Below are 22,898 nucleotides of genomic sequence, written 5' to 3'. Positions count from 1 at the left end.
CAGAGCACATGTCCTATTAAAGCAGATGAGACATTTCATAAATTCTCTTCATAGTGTCAACAAGCCAAGATGAGCTGTCATTGGTTTGACTTTGTTACTCTGACACAGGAGATAATTGAGAATGGGCCAATTAAACAAGATTTAGAATTAGACACAAGTGGTTTATAATCTGAGTGCTTCTCGTTGGCAGGATATCCTGCTGGGCTGCAGGAATGAGACCACACCACAGATAACTCTTTAGGTGACCCATACTGAAAATGTGAGAATTAGATTTCAGTGCGATTTAATGGATTTTGGGAGAGAGCCAATGAAAGAGAGAGGAGGTGGTTGGTACAAAAAAAAGTCACAAAAATCTCTCTAAACGGAGCAGGCTTCACTGTCGAGCAGCCATTATTGAGATGAGACATGGTCAGTGGTGATGCTGTAATGCTCATCTGGGTTGTAAAGGTTAGACAGCAGAAATGGATCAGTCATTGACGGACAGTGGAATTGATACACATATTGATTTTGTCAAACAGTGGTTTCAACCTGTGGGTGGTATTGCATCATCTGCAAAACAACATCATTTTGGTAAAATAATGTAAAATTGTACCTTTTGTTTCCAGAAGCTTTAGTCCAGTCCTGAATGTTCGATCATTATCATTGAAACAAAAACATTTTTTGAGAATGCATTTTTTTGCCTCCATGTTTTGTAGGTTTGGTAGTTGGCCAAGTGTTGGAAACCACTCTCGTAGAGTAAGTGGTTCCACAGTCAAAGGTTTGTTCAATCCATGCAGGCTAATACATCACATTGTTCATCTGCACCATCTCTACACCCTAAACACAAGTGACTGTGATAGTGAGCAGTTAAATGAAGAGTTCTGCAAGTGAGTTAATTTCATTTAAAATAGTGTTTGAATGACTTTTTTTTTTTTCTTGTATTTGTTCCAGTGGTGGCATGACACAAAAAATAAAAAATTCATTCATTCATATAGCATTCATTTCCTCATTAATAATTCAATAACCATTCATCGATCACTGATGTTCTGCTTGGATGAGGATGTAAAGCTGGATCACACATAAATATGGTGGCCTACAAAGAGCTGCAGCCAGGGATTGTTTTCAAAATGTCAAAACCACAAGCAGCCCAGCTACATATCAGGTGTTGACCATTTCTTGTTTCTCCCAATTTTGTCGTATCCACTTTTAAAAACAAGCTTACGTCTGTGACATGGAATGAAAAGCGATGTGTGTCTTGTGCCTTTGAAATGAGTTGGAGTTAGCAGTGAGAGTGTAGCTGGAGCTGAGCACAGCAAAGACAGATTCAGCTTGTTCTCCTTCCTTACAGCCCCTCAGCTAAGCTTAAGATTCCTGCACATCTCTAAATGCTTTATCTAATTTGAAGCATCAGAGCCAAGATGGGAGCCAGCTAAGGAACAGTTGTGGATGTGTAACAACACTGGAGGGCCCAGCTGAAGGCCTTTTAGCCAGTGATTTATTAGACCTTACTACGCGTCCCTCCTGGAGTACCGGACTGAAGAAAATGAATGGCTCTGACCTCTACCTGCTTCAGGCGCTCTGGCTGAGCTTTGCAGCTTAGTTGCTACAGGTGGACAGTGTTTTTCGAATGTGTGTGCACGTTTGTGTGTGTTACATGTCTCTTTGAACACAGCAGGTTGGAGATATTTGGGTTACAACCGTGATAATCTCTGGGCTGCTGCGTGAAAGTTTTGATCACATTTTCGGTTTTCTCTTATCGCTTAAACAAGCCTTACCCCGACATGTTTTTGATTTTCCAATCCTCAGCCCACTTGACGTGTTTATCAGCCCGTGGCCTCGCTGTGCTTGCTTGTAGCTCTCTGTGGTAAACAGGTTTGCAAAGTAAAAGGTTTAACCTCCCCGAGACTGCAGCGTTCAGCAATCAGCATCCATTTCACTGCTCTGCGATGGAAAACCTGAAGCAGAGATTAGACTGTTTTCGGAGACCAGCACATGGAGGAGAGGGGAGTCAGACGGAGGGAAGGAGGGAGTAGAGCACAATGAATAAGAGTCAAGAAAATGGGGAAAGTGGAGATAATTAGTGAGGGATATCAGAGGAAAGGGAGCACTGGAGAGGGCTGCAAAGAAATAATGTGAGCGATGATGAGCCTGATCTCCTCTGATGAGGGAGATGATTGTTGGGATTCAGATAATGGGACCAGTTTCATGACAGAGATTAAACCCGGCTGCAGCCCAACAATGCTCTCACACTGTCTTTAACTTCCTGTTCTAACTCGTTTCTTCTCTGTCTGTGCCCCCCCCCCCTCTCTCTCTCTCTCTCTCTCTCTTCCTTTTTCTCTCTGTCTGTCCCTGAGCAGCCAGGAAAACCTGTGCCCCTGCAGAGTTCGCCTGTTTAAACGGCCAGTGTGTCCCAGGGCGGTGGCGCTGCGACGGGGAGCCGGAATGTCCTGATGGCTCTGACGAGGCCGAGGAGACCTGCAGTAAGTGAAGCCATTCAGCTCCTCAAGGACATGTTAGAATGATATTTGAAGTTTCTCTCAGTAGCTACATCAAAGCCTGACGGAGCAAGAAATGAAAACGGTTTATCCAGTGGGTTTGAATCTAAGGGACTGCTGTAAGGGATGAATCCAAAGTGCCATGGAAGGGTTAGTTATTTATTTATTTAACATATTTTCTGAGTTTTATATCGGGCTTATTTTGCCTTTTTCTTGTTTTACTAAAATGTGATTGAAAATGGTTTTGTTTACGCCGGGAAAACTAACGCCCACTTTGTGGAAGCTAATGAGGATCCAAATAAAGAACAAAGATTACTGGGAGAGGAAATGAGAAAAGTAAAATGAACTTTCTTCAAATGATGATTATTTCTCAGATTTTTCTGGCTTCCAAAATTAATGAAATGAACAGACTGGGTAAGGTAAAAAATCACTGTATGTTTGATGACATGCTGCTGAGACGAGGAGTGAATTCACCCATACTGTCAGCTATGATCCAATCATGCACAGGAGCATCATGAAACACAGTGATTTGCTGTTACTTTGAATATAAATTTCACTGAAACCTGCATGTTTTTGCTGCATGTTTCTCTGGATTTGCTCAATCAGGAACTACAAAAAACTAGTCAGGTTGAATTATTCAAGGTTTTTCAAATTCTGTGTTGTTGTTTTGTTTTTGTTTTTGTTTTCGTTTGAGCAGAACATTGATCTCAACATTTACAGCCAGATTCTTTACTCTAAGAATAAAAAATGAGAAGCAGTTGCTGGGAAATTACGTCAACGGGTTGCCTGTTGCAGCTGGATATTCAGTCGCACTATCAAGTCAGTCATTTTAAAGGAGATTTAATTTGACTCTCCAAGAAGCTGTGTTCAGGTGGCTAATTTCCCTTGTTATCTAAGCACCGGCGGCAGTTCAGCCGCCCCCAATCGCCTGCCTCCAATCACCCACGCACTTCTATTCTCAATGCTGTCTGATGGTGAGTGCAAAAAAGGCTTCGATTACTTCTCTGCCAAGCTGTTAGAGCTGAGGATCTCTGGCTGTCTGGCTTTTAGCCGGTGCCAGTCTAGTGCACCCACACACACAGGCCCTGATGGGGGTGAGGCGAGTTGACGTCTCCACAACCGAGCAGGGACACATGAGTGGGAGGCTTGAACCAATTATTAATTGTTTTCTGTCTTTCTTAAATGCTAATTTCTCTTTCTCCCCTGGCTCCTGCTTCTCTCTGGGGGTTACAGATATCAGACAGAGCTGAAGGCACCGCACTGATAAATAATGATGTCTTAGGGAAAAGCAGAGAGCATCCACAAAGGCTAGTGAATATTGCTACTGAAATCTATTCCACTGAACAGGCATTTCAGCTCCATCAGGTCTTCTTGTCATAGATCTGACTACCTTTTTAAAGCTGTAGCTGTGGAAAATCTGCACATACAGGAAACCAAATGTACAGGATTGGTAAAGAAAATGACCTGTGACTCTCAGATAAACCAGCTGTTGTGTGACAACTACGGATATTCTGTGGCTTAGCTTTGTCTTTCAAAAGAAATACAATTTTTAAATCATGAGGTTTACCACAGCTGAGATGAGTTGACTGACTTTACAGCTCCCCAAATTCAATTCAATATTATTTTTAATTCTACAAAAACATATTTAAAATCTTAACAGTTAGTTAAAGATTTGGGTAAACAGCTTCTTGCTATGAGTAGCCTAATAATCCCAAATGAACAAGTTTAGCTTTTCTTCCAAAAGTGCTTTGTTTTGTTTATTTTACACATGGGACCTCTGTGCTGTCTCTGTGCTCTTCCAGCTGGTTTGCAGGGCAAGTGGGAAAAAAGGCGAGGGGGGGGGCGAGCGAGAGGAGGGAGGGGTGGTAGGGGGGGGGTGTAGGGGGCCGGGAATGGAGGCGCCAGGGCGGGGGGGGACCTTATTAGGGCGTCGGGGGGTCGCGGACCGGTTTAGTACAAGCTCAGGGGTGGAGGAGGTGGCGGGGGGTTCACTGGTTAGAGCAAAAATTGGGAGGCGGTGTATGTAGGGGTAGATTACTTTGTCTATGGTGCGGCTGAGCGAGGGGGAGAGGGATGGGCGGCGGGTTATATGGCGGTGATTTGTGAGGGCATGGGAGGATGATGATAGTAGGATTTTATGAGTGAGGGGGGAGGGGACTGGATGGGGGGGCTCATTTTTTTTTTTATAGGTCTGTGGGGGGGCTTAACAGAGAAATTAATTACGGTGTTCCGAGAGACCAAATTTCACTTTGACACAACAAAGTACAAAGTGGCTGTGATGTTCCAGCGTGCTCCTGCTGTTCAACACTCACCGCTGCGTGGAATGGCTTGACAAATGCCGTCTCATCTCCCGTATCAAATCTAGCACACATCCCCTGCCCCTTTATCCTCGAATCCACATAACCCGCCATATCCCATCTACCGACTGACTGACCGTCCACATCGCTCTTATAGCACAATATCCACGCACATATCTGTGACATTTCTTCCCCATATAACGGTTATAATGTGCGTTTCCAGACATGCACAGCATATTGCTCCTGCCATTCTCCCCGTTACATTTAAGAGCTATTCCATACTGACGGATCGACGGTCAGTAGTCGGTTACTCTAACATCGTACTCGGTCACCGACGTGCTAATTAAGTACAGTCAGCTGAAGAAGCAGGGACGAGTGGAATAATCTCCACATGGTCTTTGAGATGTGCGTAATTCACGGAGACTAGCAGCTCGTGCTAGCCTAGTGACTCCTAGATACCTGCCTGATACGTACAAACTCAGTCTCATACGTGTAGGCGGCTGGTAAACCCTAGCTGAGGTCAGTCGAGAGGGAGTCAAAGTCATCAGTAGTGGGCTTCAGCGTCTCACTGAAGTCTTGTCGAAGTGTGAGCATGAAGCTTTATGTCCAACTACTAACCAGGTGTAAGTATGCAAGACACGGTAGGTGCTCAACTGTATGCTTATAGAGGGCCGTACGATTAACGCATCAGCGTCCCCTGGGTACAACGAGTATGCTTGTAGCTCAGTAGTACTTAACATCAGTGAATCAACGACCAAGGGTTCTATAAAGATTACAGCGAGTTTACCACTGTTATCATAACATATTCCGGTCTAAACTAACATGATCTCTACCAGCGCTGCAGCTGTTTTCAAGCATCACTTTAACTTTGTAAACACATTCTAACAGGCAGCATGGAGCTGGGCAGCATCACGTTAACGAGTAGCGTGATATGAGTACGCAGTGGAGCTGTGAGGGGATGGCGGAGATAGGGGGAGGCAATCGCTAGGAGTCGCTGCTCGCGATGTGGATACGGTAGGTGATCGATCATGCTGAGGTCGCGTGCTCCCCGCTGAACTGTCTCCGACTTCCTGCAGCCCTCTATCGAGACTCGCTGGAAGCGTCTAGGTCCACGGGCTCATCAACACATCATATTCAACTACCCTCAGCCCGTTGAGTACTGATGCGTCAGTTGAGCTTCAATATCATATTTAACATACATTGAGTGACATATGTAGGCCTAAACACTAGATAGATTACGTTGTTATGATACGTCTAACGCAGCTCACCGGACTGATGATAATCGAAGTGGTGATTAACCTGCCGGTCAAAGCTAGTCAAGAGAGACAGATAATCTAGATGGCATCCTTAATATCGTGGTCGAGAAAGAGAAGATTACTATTTCCAGCTATGATGTTCACCTGTAAATGTGAACCTGCAGTGACTATTGCCACAATTAAAATAGCTCCAGATGAGTTCTTCGACTAGTTACTGTCTCTTCGTTCTTGTGTTGCTTCCAAACATGCATATAACTTGAAATGGAAGCTCTTGCTGTCAGCTTGTATGTAGTCACATTAGTCATAATCTGTAGGCTCTTATCGAGTTTATGCAGCTATAATAAATACCTCACTGCTATGTAGGGGCTCACTAGTCCCTAAGCCTCTACTTAACCAAACAAAAATCACCAGTACCACTTGACGTTATCATCCATAGTGCGATACTCATCATTGAGAAATATACAACCAATAACTAACATACAACACACTGACGTTATAAATGACATATGAGATGAAGTATGCTCATGGGACTTATAACTAGTTTATATAAAGACTAAAAACTTACAATAATTTAAAAGAACTCGTTGACTGAGTAGCATACGTAGTTTTATATGGATCTGTCCAGAAAATATAGAATCAAATATCTAGAACAGATAGCCCTCAAGAGCGTTCAGTACCAAAATTAAAAAAACAGTCATAGATCTTCAGCTACACATGCTCGTCGTCTATCATAGTGCTGTCGATCGTCAGCTTCTTTTTTACTCAGTTATCTGCTCAGGTCTGCCTTGCAATCGTCTCCGATCTTATTTTATTTAAATCAATCTTGCCACTCGCTCATTGGTCTGAACATCACTCTCGCACCTGTAAAGATAGACGATATCCTGCCCCCTCATCCACGTTCTTCGTGCGCGAAATCAGTATACCCTATATGTAGGATTATGCACGTACAAATACGTGGCCCGCAATATTAGATTTATATGATGAATATGACTCGCAGCAAGAGCACGAAAGCCGATACCCATTTCTCAAGGTAGGAACTGAGCTGCGAACATTAGAAGTTCAGCAAAGTACTACGCACCGAACCCCTGACTTTGCACATAATTGAAGTAGCTTGATCGATTCATAGCCTCTGATTCGCGGTCACATTGAGTAGAGCGCTTGATGATATGAGCTGCTCTTACTTGAGGCGCGGACAGCGACGTTGACTCAAGTGAGTTGTATGTTGATGGCATTGCCTATCTGCCAGGCTCACAGATAGCACTGGAGGCTCTACTGGTCTGTTATAGACTCTCCTAATCGCTATACACCTCTACGTACAGAGCCTCTGCCGTTCTCTTCATTGCCTTACTTTACCTTAAACCTAAACCCAACCAGTGCCATTATCAAATCTTCTTGATGGTGAACATATAACACCTAACATCTATTAAGATGCGAAATAATGTCGTTAATTATGGGCAGGAAAAATGAGTTACTATTAAAAAAAATAAAAAAAATTGACACAAAGGAATCATGATTCCGGACAATCGGACAGGGAGAGCTTATAAAACAATGAATACAAAAAAGTCCGATCATAAATACAATACACGAAACTAAGAGATGGGACGGCGGTTGTAGCGATAATTGATACGGGAAAATTAGAGTTGGGGTTGACCATTTCACATTTAGATAGAGAAGACTTAAGCTACCATGGGAAGCGACATTTACTTACTCGAATGTAGATTGCAGGCTCTTTACTGTGATGGATCGTGTAATTGCAATCGGAAATGTCATCCGATTGTGACATATGCTGGACCAATTAACAGAGCAAACATGCAAAGTCTCTGTCATGTTGAATGAGTCGTCTACCAAAAAGGTCTTGTGCTATTAATCGTACGTGTGTGGACTTAAGGATACTAGTGCTGTTGACCTAGCTGGGTAGCTGATGGACTCAATTGGGAACTGATTGAACAGGGCACCGTAGCTGGGCCAATAAAACAGCAAGTTCGATGACTGTATAAAAGACACTTCTTGTAAACCCGTGGCTCACACATTAAAAACAGGCGACAGTATAGACATGACTGCAAAGAAAACTAAAGAACCTATCAAAGGGGCGTATACATACAAGCAACTGGCTACGAGTATATGAGTGACAAAGTAACCTGCATCAACAAGTTTACAATAGCTATGATACAGCCCAACTGAGTGGCATTCATCACACTAAATGTTGACTTAATAATGACACCTAAGTCAGATGTGGATCTTCTCTAGCACAAAATGAGCGATCAGCTGAATACGATGTAGGAGTTCTTTGAACTCAAGAGTATATTATGCAGACCTAAGGTAGCTAGGCATGTCTACAAATGGTGAGTTATGTTCTGAATATGCCATCTGTGACGGAACTCCAGATTTCTGAAAGTTATTTAATATCTTCCATGACTAGCTGCAAAGGCTTTAAGATCTTATTTTATAAATTCGATAATGGATGAGTCATTCGCATCTCTCTTAGATGCTCTTAAAGACTAAGATCCTTTTTAATACACAGTTGCATTGTTGGGGCAGGAAATGTAAAATCAAAGAAAAAGAGCAATGTAACATCTTTTCATATATATTCATTCTAGTTTTTGTTAATTCCGAGCAGTGATATATGGCTAGTGAGGGTTGATCCGGATCGGAATTTTAACGATCCGAATAGATGTTCATACTTGTCAGAGGATCGACATTCACAATCTATATTTAGTTCAGTCTAAATCAGACTTCTAATAGTCCACGCGCCGTCAGCGCAGTTGTAGAGTAGTCGACCAGGTGATGCGGAGGCTAGTAAATTAGAGAGCCTACTGAAGGAGTCAGACCAATGCTAATTGATATGGATCTGTTTCAAAACCTATTAAATGAGGTATAACAATCCTGCCCACGAGAGAATTGGAGATTACAGTGCGATGGCGTAGTGGCCTAGCAGAATGAAAGGCCGGTCATGAAGGATGATAACATGATGTTTACTGATATTGAGAATCCAATAAAAGGATACCATGTAATAATAGGAGATAGGACATTCCCATCTCATGTGGCATGCAGTTACATACAATAGAGATAATGTGGAGGAGGAAAAAAATTTCTCTGAGCGGCATGCCAAGACACTGAAAAAGAGGTTGAGGCTCTCTCCTTTAGATTTATGGACAATATCCAAACAGTAAACTCAGTATTGATACTTCTAGCATGATCTAGCTTGTTGGTATGACATGAGTTAAACACAAAAATGCCGATACTTTCAATCCACATGACTACTCAGAGTAATAAATGAGTTGTATAAGTGAGAATCCAGCTTGTTGCTGCTGTGCCTAAACAGAATGATCAGTTGACACTGGTACTACGATACAGATCTCATTGTATCGAACACTCGTACAAGTCCAGACGCATGTAGTTCGCTACTTCAACATATCTATCATGACAAATGCATACTATCAGGTACATGAGTAGGACACCTTCGGACTCCATGCTAGCAATGTATGCTGACTCTCTGTGCTCGCTGCATGTGACGCAGCTAAACAGGCGAGAATACTATACCTCTATAAGTGTTCGCATAGCGATCCGCTCGCTATCCTGCCACAAAAAGGGACCTTAAGCGAGAGTACAAAGACTGAGGTCTGCGTGAGATGCTCCATCTACCTCTAGGTACTGTGGGGTGTATGGGGGGCGGGGGGGCAGTGGGGGGATACATACACACAGAATGGGGGGGGTGGGAGGGGGGGCGTCATCTAGGAAAACTATATATCTCTTGAAGCACATGCTGAGCTCTTTATCGCTGACTACTGAGTGAGGGAACATTCACTCTACAGAGGATGACGCGATTTAGCTAAGACGAATTAATCGAGACAACAGAAACTTCGACACACAGAGCGTGTCTGTCTATATAGATTGAGTGCTTCGATATTCAATGACAAGTAAGCATGCCTAAGACAAATCCAATCAAACGCGCAGTAAGACAGCTTGTCAAGTAGTGATGAGTAAACAAGAAAAGAAACACGGTACAACTTACTACCACAGAGGATTTCGGACTCACGAATGCTGCATATCATCGCATGTAATCAAGTATTCTTCACGGAAATCGTTACACTAAGGGGTACAACCCTTACCTTTGGAAGTGGTGCTCGATCTGCACTCTCTAGATACACATGGTCTGAGACACTCACAACTATACACTTGCAGTAATTCAAGTGAGTATTCTAGTACAGGTGTATACACATCTACGATGTGCTCTGAGCGTGCCGACTGAGCTCTCTCTCGTGATTAGGATTGACACCAACAGAAGCGCTCATCAAAAATATAAGACACACTGACATACATCTATTATCGGAGCATAGCAACATCTGAACTCATTAGACCGAGCTCAGCAGTGTTTACTATTCGTTGATTAGGTTCAATGAACGAAAACGCCGAATACAAAAACAAAATCCAACACTGCACACCTGACTTCATCGCATGAATGAGATATATACAAGACATACATGCTCCAGAGCTCTCGACAGTTGTAGCACTTCACACCAGTTCTAAAGCATCTGTTGGCTACACAAGCCGGAGGGCTCATTGTCCCTAATTCTTGCAACTTCTTCCATCACTCTTATTGAACAACATCTAGAAATAGCCAGTGGTGAAATCTCTCAAGAAGCACTTACACGACCTAGTTCATCCAGAATCTTTCTAACTTTTGTGCGACGAGTGGCAGCCTTGTTCGATGAGCTATTAGAGGCTATCTTTTAACGGTACTTCTTAACTAAGGCAATACGTGCAGCTGTGAGCGCGCGAGCTGTCTAGGGTTGTACACAGGGCGATAGAATTAACAGAGGTTGGCTGAAACGCGGTTATCACACCACAGTACACTGCGACATCAATCTTTAACCGCGACAGACACTGCCATGTTAGTAAGTGGATTATGATGCAACAGTGGCAGACTAGACGTGGTGAGTGACATGCGATCGCTGCTCGTTTGGACATCGGATGAACAATTGACAGTATACTCAACAGCCTACTAATACTATGCGCTTCATTATGCAATCCCAGCTTTTGCTCCCAGTTTCATTCCGCTATAAGAGCCAGACAATACTCCTTTGACACTTGCCGTTTGTTGTATAAACATGCTCTTAACAACACTGGGCCTCATCATTAGTGACCATAGTCTTGTATCATCACTCAGTTCTGCCTCATCACTCCCAGACCATCACCTCCTCCCTTTACTTCATTCTGTTTCACTTTGCGACCCAGTGCTATGGGCAGACAATACTGTGACCAGTCCTGTAACACACTCCCACATTTCATTGCACTTCACATCTGCGAGTGGCGAGATATTTCTCATTACACGGGCACATCGGCAGTGAGCTGCAGTACATCTCAGTGGCCCTCCGCACAGTCATTCTAGTTCTGACACGCATCATTCAAGAAGTTGGCGGGACTCTCACTCGGTATAAGCCCCTAGTTACGGATGTTACGTGAGCTGCTTACACAAAACTGCCATAAGTACGAGATAACATGCCAATTCGCGCGGATGTCGCAAAGGCATGCCATCACGACAAGAGCTTGTCAGGGCTCGAACTGTGACTTTGCTGCACAATATGACTAATGCAAACATACTATTGGATTAGCGAAACAACTATATGAGAGAGGGTAGCCAGATGGGCTCTCAGCTGCGAGTTTTGCTTCATCTGTCTGCGTAGCCATGCATAAACAATCGTGTTAATCTAAGGCCAGTCTAAGCTCGGTCGCCGACGTCGCAGCATCCGCACTGAGGGCGGCAGCGATCATCTCTAGGTGGGGGTGCGGAGCGCAGCCGCACATATATACCCGGCCAAAGCAGGGCCATTTTTTTCTGTGCTTTTGGATGCCCTGAGTCACTTTTAAGGATTACCAGGAGGAAGGGTGAGTGTGAACTACTTGATGCTTTCTGACAAAATTGCTGAGTTCAGCTCAGTTCTGCATGTCAGTTTGTGCTCTGTTTTGTGAATTCATTCCTAGGGGCTGACAGGCATGAGGGAACTTCACAGTGTTTCCTCTTCCTTGAGAAGTCTTTCATTATACGAGGATGTAACCCTGAATTGGTTAGAGATATATGGGCTGTTGGATGGAGATGGAGCTATTCGTTTTAAACCCACTATACTGTGCTTTCCTTTTGGTCTTTTAAGTGTTATGTAATTTGCAGCGGATTAAAGATCTATCTCTGAGAGGGGTTTGATGAAAACTTCATTCTATAAACCTCTATTGAGCTTCAAACCTCTGTCAGCGTTTTCTGGGGGAGTTAATAATAATAAAGCCTGACTTTTTATTGGATTTTTTATTGAATTGAGATTTTCTTTGTAAAGATGTTTGTGTTGCACATGCAGTGTATTCTACATTTCACTGCCCTGCGTGTGTTTAATCCTTTGGATTTCCTCTCCTGTGGAGGTGTGGATTGTGAGGTTTTGTGAGAGGAGCAGGTTGCAGGTGAACTTCCTGTATCCTGTTTATGTAGACAGTGTTGAGTAAAAAGAATACGTACACACTCACACTGTATTGTTCATTTTTTCATGCGGCTCTGATGCAGTCTTCCTATTCCAAGGGTTGTTTTTCTGTTCCTGTCTTTGACACTTTGTTGCATAGTGAATTGTTGATGTGTCACAGAAGTGGGTTTCCCCTCAGAAACAGGTTCTTATGCAAGGAGCAAACTCAGAAACGGCTGGTTTTCATGAGCCACACAGCCTGACACTGTTGACATTTTCAGGTTGACACTGTTATTCCTATGTTGTTACAGTGTGTACTGTTACACTTGATGTAATAGGGTTCATAAGAGGAACTGAGAGGAAGCGGTGCCTTCCTCCTGCACTGAACTCTTTTCACCTAAATTTGTTTGGAGAAACAAACAATTGACATAAACCATCTTGGTCTTTAACATGTAGTGGTTAGGAATGATGATGTTTTGTAGAGGTGGATATTGGAAGAGAGGAATATTTTTGCACCATGTGTTCTGTTGTTTATATTGTTTTCTTAGTTATGCAACGATAACAGTAACAGTTACATGGGAATTATGGCATCTAAATGGCAGAGCTGCGCAATTAATCAAAGTCTACAGCCATATCCAAATGGCAGGAGCTGCAATTTTTGGAAAGTGGTAAAATGTGTCACAACATAACATTATTAATGAAGCACTGTGTTGTTACTGAGATGCCCCCGCCTACCAGTCATCTTCTGCACAGATGGTACAAGGCCCAACAAAGCTCCCATCATCATCATTTAGACTTTTCTGCAGTGCAAATAAAATGCATAATGACCATTCCAACTAAAATCATCACTCATATTGTTTGCACAATATCTGCCTAAATTAATCAGACTTGGTCTATTTTCTTTACTAATTTACTCTTTAAAGATTTGAAAACAAGTTTGAACACAGTGGAAATTATATTTTTGACTGGTTTTGCCAGTAACCCATCACACAGAAGAAATTGTCATCACATCTGAAACACTGAAACAAAGTAACATCTGGTATTTGACCTTGAAAACTTGATTAAACAATGACTCACTTTTCAATGAGTTTTCAGACTGACATTGATTGTGGCAGTAAAGTTGGAGCAGTTACTTCATAAAAAGTGAAATAAAAAATTACAACTATGAAATATGAGTTTGTCACGGTGGCTTCATGCTGTTGACCAACAGCGTTTAGATTGACCAAATTAGCCATGTGAATGGTTGTCTGTCCTGTGTGTGTGTGTGTGTGTGTGTGTGCGTTAATAGCCTGGACCCAGCTGGGATTTGAAACCAAAATACATAAAGGATGTTTGTCTGTCATTATTCAGCTAATGAGCCTCAGATGCAGCACATGAAAACAACCACATGACACAGTACATTACCTGCTAATGCACTTTGCTGGGAATAACAATTTCCCATCTTGTAGTCTGCAGCCAGGCAGTGTGTTCTCGGCTGCAGCAGATCTATAATTCAGAGAGGAGGACATGGCCACGCTAACACGGTTTAATGAAGCAATGAATCTGAGTATGACTCATGTTATCGGAGAGTTTTGTCCCCTTTTAGATCTGAGGGCGATTTATCTCCTTCACCGTCAGAGCCACAACACTGTCACACACAGGTGGACTGGGTTGGGAACCTGTCTGCAGTGAAGAGACAGAAAAGCCTTTGAATAAAGGGTCAAGGCTGCTCAGAAATAGGTTCATGAAACCTCAGAATTAGTGTCTGTAAGTGTTGAACAGTGACATGTTTCAAAGTGGAGGCAGCCACACAGAGAAGTCATGCTGTCACAATATGCTGAGAGTAGAGATTCAGAGCTGTCTAGCTGACTGAAGGACGAACCACTGTATGAAATCTATTAGCAATTGGAAGCAGCAAAATAGACATTAATTTATATGAATAGGCTTCAAATTATGACTTCCATGCCAAGCTACATTGTAGTCTTGCATTTATGACATGGTGGTTCATTACATCAGATCAGTTTAACACATTTTTCACATTTAAACAGTGCTTATTAGGCTTTTTGCAGTATAATATCAGATTCCTCATGACAAGTGACAAATTGAAGAGTCTCTTCACTTCCTCACTCAAAGCAACGTTCAGAGCAAAAGGCTGGCAGCAAAAACAAAGTCAACTGTAAAGATCAAATAAAGAAACAAACCACCGTAGGCTGTGGTTTACTGGGATTTTAGAACAGCTCTGCACAGTGGTAATTTATTACTACATATACACACAGCAACCAAAAATAATAATTTATTGATAACAAATAATAATTTTTCTGCAAGCAATAGTTCTTCAGTGACATTTTGCAGAAAGGTTGCCAAGCAACAAACAAACGCAGTCCTTTTACAGTGGGGCGATTATTAACATTTAACCGCCATTAATGCTGCAAATGTTGCAGAAGGGTGCAATGATGTTAACGCTCCCAAGGTTAGCACTCGTGTTAGCAGTCCTGCTAGCACTGCATGGGTGTTTCAGGATGGTTCTTGTGTGTTTTAATTGTGCTGTGCCAGGAACATTGGATATTCCCCTGGCATCTCCTCTCAACGTTGTTCGGACTCCAGGAAGATTCCATGAATGATTCATAATTATGCCAGTACTACTCATTTCTCTTGCCTGCAGGCTCGCATCACAGAGTTTTTGTACAGTGGTGCTTCACGAGCAGTGGTTGATGTTTGTCTTGGTGCTTTACAAATCTGTGGAACAAACGAAGTTCAGCCCCATCGGCTGTCTAGTATTCTCAATGCTAGGAGAAAACACCCCCCAAAGAAATTTAAGTCAAAAGCAACTGGACTTGGTTATTTGTCTAGGAAGACATTTCACCTCTCATCCAGGAGGCTTCATCAGTTCATGTAGCATCTGACCAGGCTGGGACTGGTCCAACTAACTGGTGTGGAGACCCTAACCTCTTGTGGGGGTGTTCACAAGACCGATGATGTCACTGGAAACCCTTTGTGCTCCATGTGCCAACGACAGTCGTTGGAGTGACAGTCGTTGGTGGGAAGTTGATTTCGACTTCGTTAGTGCCCTACTGTGTTATAACGACAGTCGTTGGAGTCACAGGAGGCCATTTGTGAACAGTTGTTCTTTGAGGCTAGATTGTTGAATCTCCTGGGAAGGGATGAAAAGGGCAGCATTGTAAATTGGAGATAGGTGGTGTCTCAGACCTCATCCTCTGTTTAGGGATTGTTTTCTCTACTTTTACATAGATGGCTTCTTTTACTCCTTTTTCAAACCATCTGTCCTCTCTGTCCAGGATGTGGACATTGTTGTCATCAAAGGAGTGGGCTCTCATCCAAGAAGGTGAAACGTCTTCCTAGACAAATAACCAAGTCCAGTTGCTTTTGACTTAAATTTCTAAGGTTGATAACGATGACCTGGACAAATGAGAATATTCACAGGCTTCTAGGAGAAAACAAATGTTTCCATCATGTTGCAGTTACATTATAATGACACATATACCAACTGTAACTTTTATCAGTCACTTGGGAGCGATGTCACAATATCAGTTCACAACTGAATCAGACATTTAATACTATGAGTATTTAACAACAGCCATAATCAGAATCAATGATCTGAACACAACTTTGACAGTACACCTCTTATAATGAAAATAAAGCTGTTATATCACCGTGCTGATGAGATGAAGACTGCCTGGGGTCTAAACAGATCTTCTGCCAAAGCACAGCAGAGATGAGATTCCTCATTTTTCACTCCGATGGTAAACACCAGCGAGGAAGTCAGTTTGTCTCTGAGTAATTGTTTTTTATTCAGTTGCCTCCTCCTCAAGCAAAAAAAACAGATTACCTATGTCTTTATGAAATCTGCAGTTTCTCCAATCAATAGCTGTCATCAGAGGCAGCGAGGTTTCCCTGCTTTGTCGCAGTGAAGTTGTGTCTCTGTGTTCGGTTTTGGGAGGAAACTGTGCTCACGCTTCATTAAAGAGTAATCAGTCAAAAGGACAGGACAGCAGCTCGCCCTCCGCTTGGTGGATTCAGATTGTGCTCAAGTCTGCACTTCCACCTCCTTTTCCTCCCTCATCTCTCTCCACTCAGTATGGATGGCTTTGATTTTGCTTTAGGATAAGAAAGCTGAAAGGTCAGGCAGCAGTTTGTCTCACGTACAGTATCTTGCCCTTGGCATCTCTCCCTTCTTTTGAATTCTCCCCCCCCGCTCTGATCTCTCTCACCCTTTCTCTGCCTGTTTCTTGTTGTCTGTCAAGTCCTTTGTGGACTCATGTTACTTTGAATTTATTCTGACACCATCTTATTTGCACTTTCAAAGATTCCACCTCCTCATCTCTTTCATCTAAGACATGTCTAAAATACTTGGTCTCTTCTCTCTGACCAGCCATCTGTCTTCTGCTTCTTACACATAACTCAGCTGTAATCATTCACTGTGGCTCATCATCCCTTTAGTTTCCTCTGCTACTTCCGTCTGTCAAGTGGGCAAACAAGCTTAATTGTTTGCCCACTTGACAGTCATGTCTCGAAATAAGTGACTAATTTTTCACTGATTAGTCACTTCTCTCTTGTTGTGCGCATGAAGAATTTAGCACTGACGCAGGGAACATCAAAGACTGCCACACTTCCGAAATTAATGTTTTGTTTTGTTTTTTTGCTTGGTAATACACTCTCAAAACTTCCTGTGCTCATGAAGCAGAAACAGTATGAATAAAAAATAATTTTCATAACTGGTTCCTGAATATTAGTCAAGAGGGAACTGACTTGGATTGCAGGTGGAGGTGTGTGAGGTACGCTTATCTCTTGCTTCCCTGTTGTTTTATGGATTTCACTGGTTTAACAGTGGCACAATATTGTCCTTACAACTGAATGTTGAGTGTAGGGCTGGCCTGATTATCATATTTTGATAATCGAAGGTTCGCGGACATAAATTCTATCAAAATCGAAGCTTCGGCGGCCGGGGGGGGGGGGGGAGGGGGGGGCGATCGTAGCGGAAATAATGAAAGTAATGGCAAACAAACACAGCATATCTCCAAAATCAGTCAGGTGCCAAATAGCCCACTCATTTTAATGTAACAATTGCCGATGAGAACCGTGTCAAAAAGGAAAAAAGAAAAAACCAAAGGTCAGCCCTAGTGGAGTGACAGAGCACAAATTACATTAAGCCTTTCTTCACTGACCTCACACTGCAATTTTCTTAGAACTACAATTTGTGGACTGTAACGTGATTGAATGAAGATGTTGCTCCTCAGAAATAAAATGTTCCTTGAGTCCGAGGTGTTCTTTGCCTCCAACAACACTGCAGTGGGCGGGGCTTTTTCTGTGAGTGCCCGGGGTCAGGGCCCTGCTGCATCAGCCGTTCTGGCTGCTCAGTCTCCCAAGGCACCAGCTGCCTCTCCAGCCTCGTCTCCCCATGTCTCCTGTGACCCCCCTCCATGCTACAGGGTCACCATCAGCCAGCCAGCCATGACAGGCTCCTTTATAAACAGTGTGATGGTGGTGATCTCACCTCACCTCAACCAACCACTTTAACTTTCAGCTTTATGTTGTCCTGATGATATCTAACATTTGTTCCTTTGAGTTCACACTCACTTATTATAAGTTGATATCAGGGCAATGTGCTGTATCCTGGTTCGGCGCCAGTTGGGAATCTTTATTGCACGTCTCTCTAACCCCCTGGTTCCTAATGAAGAAAGAAAAAGAAAAACTATGATTGTCAGAAAGCACTGACAACTCTAGTTTTCAACCTCTTTTATAACTAGAGTTAAAGAATCGTTCTAAACAAATGTTTGTTATCTCAAAAACCACGTGTTATATTTTATTTGTTACAGAATGAGACCTCCCATGGAAATGGAAATAATGTAAACATCATATGGGTGTAACATAAATCTTTGTTTAAAAAAAGAAGAGAGAATATCTGTTAATATATCCTTGTGATCTCTGGAAATATACATTATACTGTAGTACAGTAATTATGTAACACCTAACCATGTCCAGGACATACCCTAATCCCTAATCACCCAAATGTACACGGTGACCCTGGACAGAAATAATTCACTGATACAACAGAAGCTAATTTTACATTGTTTGTATATTGGAAATATACAAAATCAAAACAAACAAATAAAAAGAACAACTTGTAACATAATAGCACCACAGATGAAAGCTAAAACACACGCTGCAAGTCAGACTTAATTGTAATAGAAATATACTGTATACAGTTGTTCATTTAATAATTAAAGCCCACTGAATATTGGATTTACATTAGCTGGAATAGAATTCAATTTTACCTTAAGTGCAGCACTGTAATGAATGCATTTCCATCTGAACAGATGTGCTTTGCATAGAAATATGGCTCAGGAGACATTCTCCCTTTCTGGTCTAATTACCCACAGTGCAGTTTACAGCTAACATTGCTATAGTGACAGCATCAGATATTCTATTCTTACTTCATAAATGGTATTCATAATGGAGTTTGTTCTCGTTCATCTCATTACAAATGATCCTCCTGTGATATTGTTTGTCAGCTGTAATGAAGCTGTGTCACTGAGCCCACATAACTGTCAAAAGTTAACCTTGACACGCAGTTGCAAAGGGTGGTGATATAAAAAACCTAACTTTAGGGCCTACAGTATGTGTGTATAAAGACAGTAGCTCAGATTTAAATATAGATTAGCTTGAATTCAAAGAAAAAAATAGTTCCCATGCATTCAGATGTAATCTGTATACATTGGGTTGTGTGAAAGTCAGCTAGCATGTGAAAAAGCAAATACTGAAAGCTAAAACATCAGCTTAAAATGGATGGTTGATTTAGTTTTCTTAGAATCTAGCCTAATGGATGAACAGTTAAAATATTTAATTACTGTAAAATGGAACATGCAAATTGGTTTTAATACCTCAAAGTATCCCAATAAAGAAATAGTTTGCTGCAAATGAAAACATCTGAAATTGCTAAAATTGCTAAAAAAAAAATATTAACATAAATTCAACAGTATGCACCTTTGTATTACTAATAATAATGAGTTTAAAATCCACAGTACAGTTGGAACATGACAAGGTTGGGAACCATTAAAAGTGTACCAAGAAATAATCTAAAAATGAAATAATCAAAGAGCTAAATCATTTGCCATGCAGACTGACCCTTTGATTTCACGCTGGGATGCTTTAGGCTGGACTATAAGCAAAGTATAATGTATAATTAACAACATGCTTCATATTAAACGCAGTGTAATCTGGATCAAACGCACCCTCTGCCAACTAGAGCAGATTGGCAGGAAAACAGAGAAGGGGGGGTGGTGGTGTTCTTTTGCTCTAAAGCCAATGTGCATTTGCTGTATTTCATGAGCTTTCTGCATGTCTCTTTAGATGCAGTCCAGACAGTAAAATCAATTGGCCAGAGTGGTGGAGTCCTGGTTGAGTTTTAACTGCATCATGGGGGCGACAGAAATCCAGTCCAATGGTGTCTTGTAGTCTTTTTTGTTGCTGCCTTTATAGGACAATAAAAACCACTGTGGTAATCTCCCTATATCTCTTTTATCTCTACCCACAGGCAAACAGACATGCCCTCCGGAGAAATTTGACTGTGGGGGATCCACCAACAAGTGTGTCTCGTTGTCATGGAGATGCGATGGGGAGAAGGACTGCGAGAACGGTGCGGACGAGGAGGACTGCGCTTCCGGTGAGTTTCTCAAAGTTGGGCATCAGTTCTCGTCTTTAAAGGGATAGTTTACCCAAAATTGAAATTTCACTCATTATCTACTCACCCTCATGTGGACTAAGGGCTGGGAGAAGTTTCAGAGTCCTCCGTGGCTTCTCTGAGTTACAGGGGGTCTCGGCGTAGCAGTGCATGTCCATATAACGGTTGCAAATGGATACAAACTGTCTTCGTAACAAAAAGACACACCAAAAGACATCCAAAGACCTCCATGCTGCTCGTATGTAATGTCCGTCTTGTATTGAAGCCCCGAAATGCGAAATTGTCCCGAAAAAAATTAAATAAGTCTATATTTCAAGCTTGTTTTGTTGCGGAAGCTTCTCAGAGCTCCTCTTCCCGGTTCGTCAAATTTGGACTAACTGGGAAGAGGAGCTTCTGCTCTCCCAGCCCTTAGTCCACATGAGGGTGAGTAAATAATGAGTGAAATTTCAATTTTGGGTGAACTATCCCTTTAATGAAAAGAAGAATAAGAAAACACATGGGTAATTGCTTCAGGTGGTTTTATTTTTATTTTGCTGCATGCGCTACCTCTGTTTCAAATAGTGGACGTGACAGATGTGCAGCATTGAACGACTTGACGAGGCTTGAAGTCAGTAGAATGAAGAGAAATCACAGCCCTCCTTTTTTGTATGAGGGTTTCATCCTCTCTGAGCTCGCTTATCATCCAGAGGCTTAAGACATTAAAGCACAGTAGGAAATACTCAATATAATTAGAGGGATTTGAAGTGAGGTTTGATTTAAGCCAGCTGCAACAACAAGGTCCTCTTTGATGTGCAATGTCTTTTTTTGTTTTTTCTTTTTTTTCCCCCAGTTGGAGAATATCAGATATGTTGCAGCTTTTCTGGTGATGTTTGGATGCTTCTGTCGTCACATTTTTGAACCTTTAGTCTTTAGCCTTTCCACTGCAGGGCTCTCAAAACCATCAAAAATGACATCACCCCTATACAACCAATCAGACGACTCAACCGTGCGGCTGCCCCCTCCCCCCTGACAACCCCTGCAGGGACTATCCTTGCCCTACTTCTGAGGAGCCGTGAAGAATCGGCTCCTTCTTTTCTCTCTCCCTTGCCTCTTCACGTCAAGAAAAATTGATTGAGGCAACAGAGCTCAGGGGGGTGTGGTGCTCAGACTTTGAAGATTGTGTAAAATGGCACGTGGCGACAAATACACAGGGGGAGAGAAAAAAGCCATCTCCTTATTATCCTATATAAATGATTTTTGTTTTTACAGATATCTGCTCCGTTTCAGTTGTATGTGAGTGGGTGGTTGCTGAGAGTGTGACAGCCTGGCATCTAACCAGTTCAAGTTTATTTGTTAATACACTCAATTTTGAGTATTTATTTGATTAAATATTTGGCATTAAATAAAAAAAAAAAAGTTTACTTCTTGAATAAATATTTACCCATTTCTCTTTAAAGGACTTAATTTACAATAGCTTCTAATTTGTAGAGTTGTAAAGATATTTCTTTTGCCAGATCAGCCTGTTAAGTGGCCCGTCAAAGAGTCCTCGCCTCAAAGTGGCCCCACGCACTCATGCCAGAGCAAGTAGTAGCGATTCCATCGACTTTAGATCTAATGCCTTCTTAGCTTAGATGGCTTTTCACTGTGCTGTCCATTGAGACGCAGTCTAGCCTGTGCTAATCCTTTTTTCATTCTAATGTCTGTATTGATGCGGCAGTCTTAAGCTTCTCAGTGGGGACATGAGGGCAGGCAGCAGGCTGCCACCCACCCAGGCAAAGGCCAAAATCCCACCAGAGGTAAACACCGCTCAGCATGACCAGGAGGAAGAGGCTGTCCCCAGCAGCAGCACGGTGCTGGGCAGCATCACAAATGAGCTGTGTGAAGCGCTGCTCAGGCCAGCTATCTGAAAAGTGATTGGACCTGATGCTGTGAAAGGGCAAGAAAGTTTTGAATGTTGCCTCACGGCAGCACTAATTTTGCTGCAGATCTCTCACATTTACAGTCATGACGCAAGGCGACGGAAGGAGTGATGGAAATCACCAGTGTCTCAGTGCGTCTGTTTCGTTGCGGGCTAGCTGTTGGCATGCGGGCAGCTGGAGAATTGACTTCAAAGCAGCATTAACTCAGCTGTATGTTTAGGTTGAGAGAGAGAAGATGAATGAACAAAGATGTGTGAAGTGACACAGCTGCAGTCGTACAAGAGTGAGAATGAAGCTTTTTAATGAACAGTGTATGTTTCCTGTTGCATTTTGTTCTTGCCAGCGAAGGCTCAGCTGTGAGCCTCAGTCTGCACAGCTGGAAATGTGGATCCAAGTGACAGAGTTGTGTGTGGAAGCACTTCATTCAAAATACTGAAGCACGAATTAAGACCCTGTCACCACTACAGAAAGCTGGCCATTCAATGTTGAGAGGAATCCTTAAGAGCTGTACCCAGCAGAATCAGCATCATCTGAGCTGAAACAGTGGCTCGTTCATCTTTTCTCTTTCGCACCTGTTGTGTTTTAGTGTGACAGGCAACTCATCATGAGTGTCCAGGAGTATAAATGACCAGATTATTATGTTAGATAGAAGCAGCACCTCACTGCCTCTGTGTTGTGGTCTTGTGCTCTTTAATTAAAGGGGATGGAAACAACCACACTCTGGTTTTTGCAACACGTGTGGTCAGTTTCATGTAAACACTGACAAATCAAAAACAAATCAATAGTTGTAGACGTGAATTCACATTTACTGGGCAGTTCTTATGACCTGACCCACCAGAGAAAATCCAAGCA

The 22,898-nt window shown here is 42.4% G+C and overlaps 1 protein-coding gene across 2 annotated transcripts in view; it reads left to right on the top strand.

The window, feature by feature from the left end:
• The window catches only part of LOC146971142 (low-density lipoprotein receptor-related protein 8-like), a 98,520-nt gene that overhangs the window by 33,111 nt on the left and 42,511 nt on the right, over nt 1-22,898 (top strand). For both annotated transcript variants that reach the window (XM_085803804.1, XM_085803803.1), the window contains exons 3-4: nt 2,337-2,459; nt 20,002-20,130. In XM_085803804.1, coding sequence (XP_085659930.1) covers nt 2,337-2,459; nt 20,002-20,130 — 252 coding nt within the window. The remainder of the gene's footprint in view (nt 1-2,336; nt 2,460-20,001; nt 20,131-22,898) is intronic.

The sequence above is a fragment of the Trachurus japonicus genome, chromosome 17, assembly GCF_045865225.1.
Source record: "Trachurus japonicus isolate A0001 chromosome 17, Traja_1.0".
NCBI lineage: Eukaryota > Metazoa > Chordata > Actinopteri > Carangiformes > Carangidae > Trachurus > Trachurus japonicus.
This window is presented reverse-complemented; position numbering and strand designations above follow the sequence as displayed.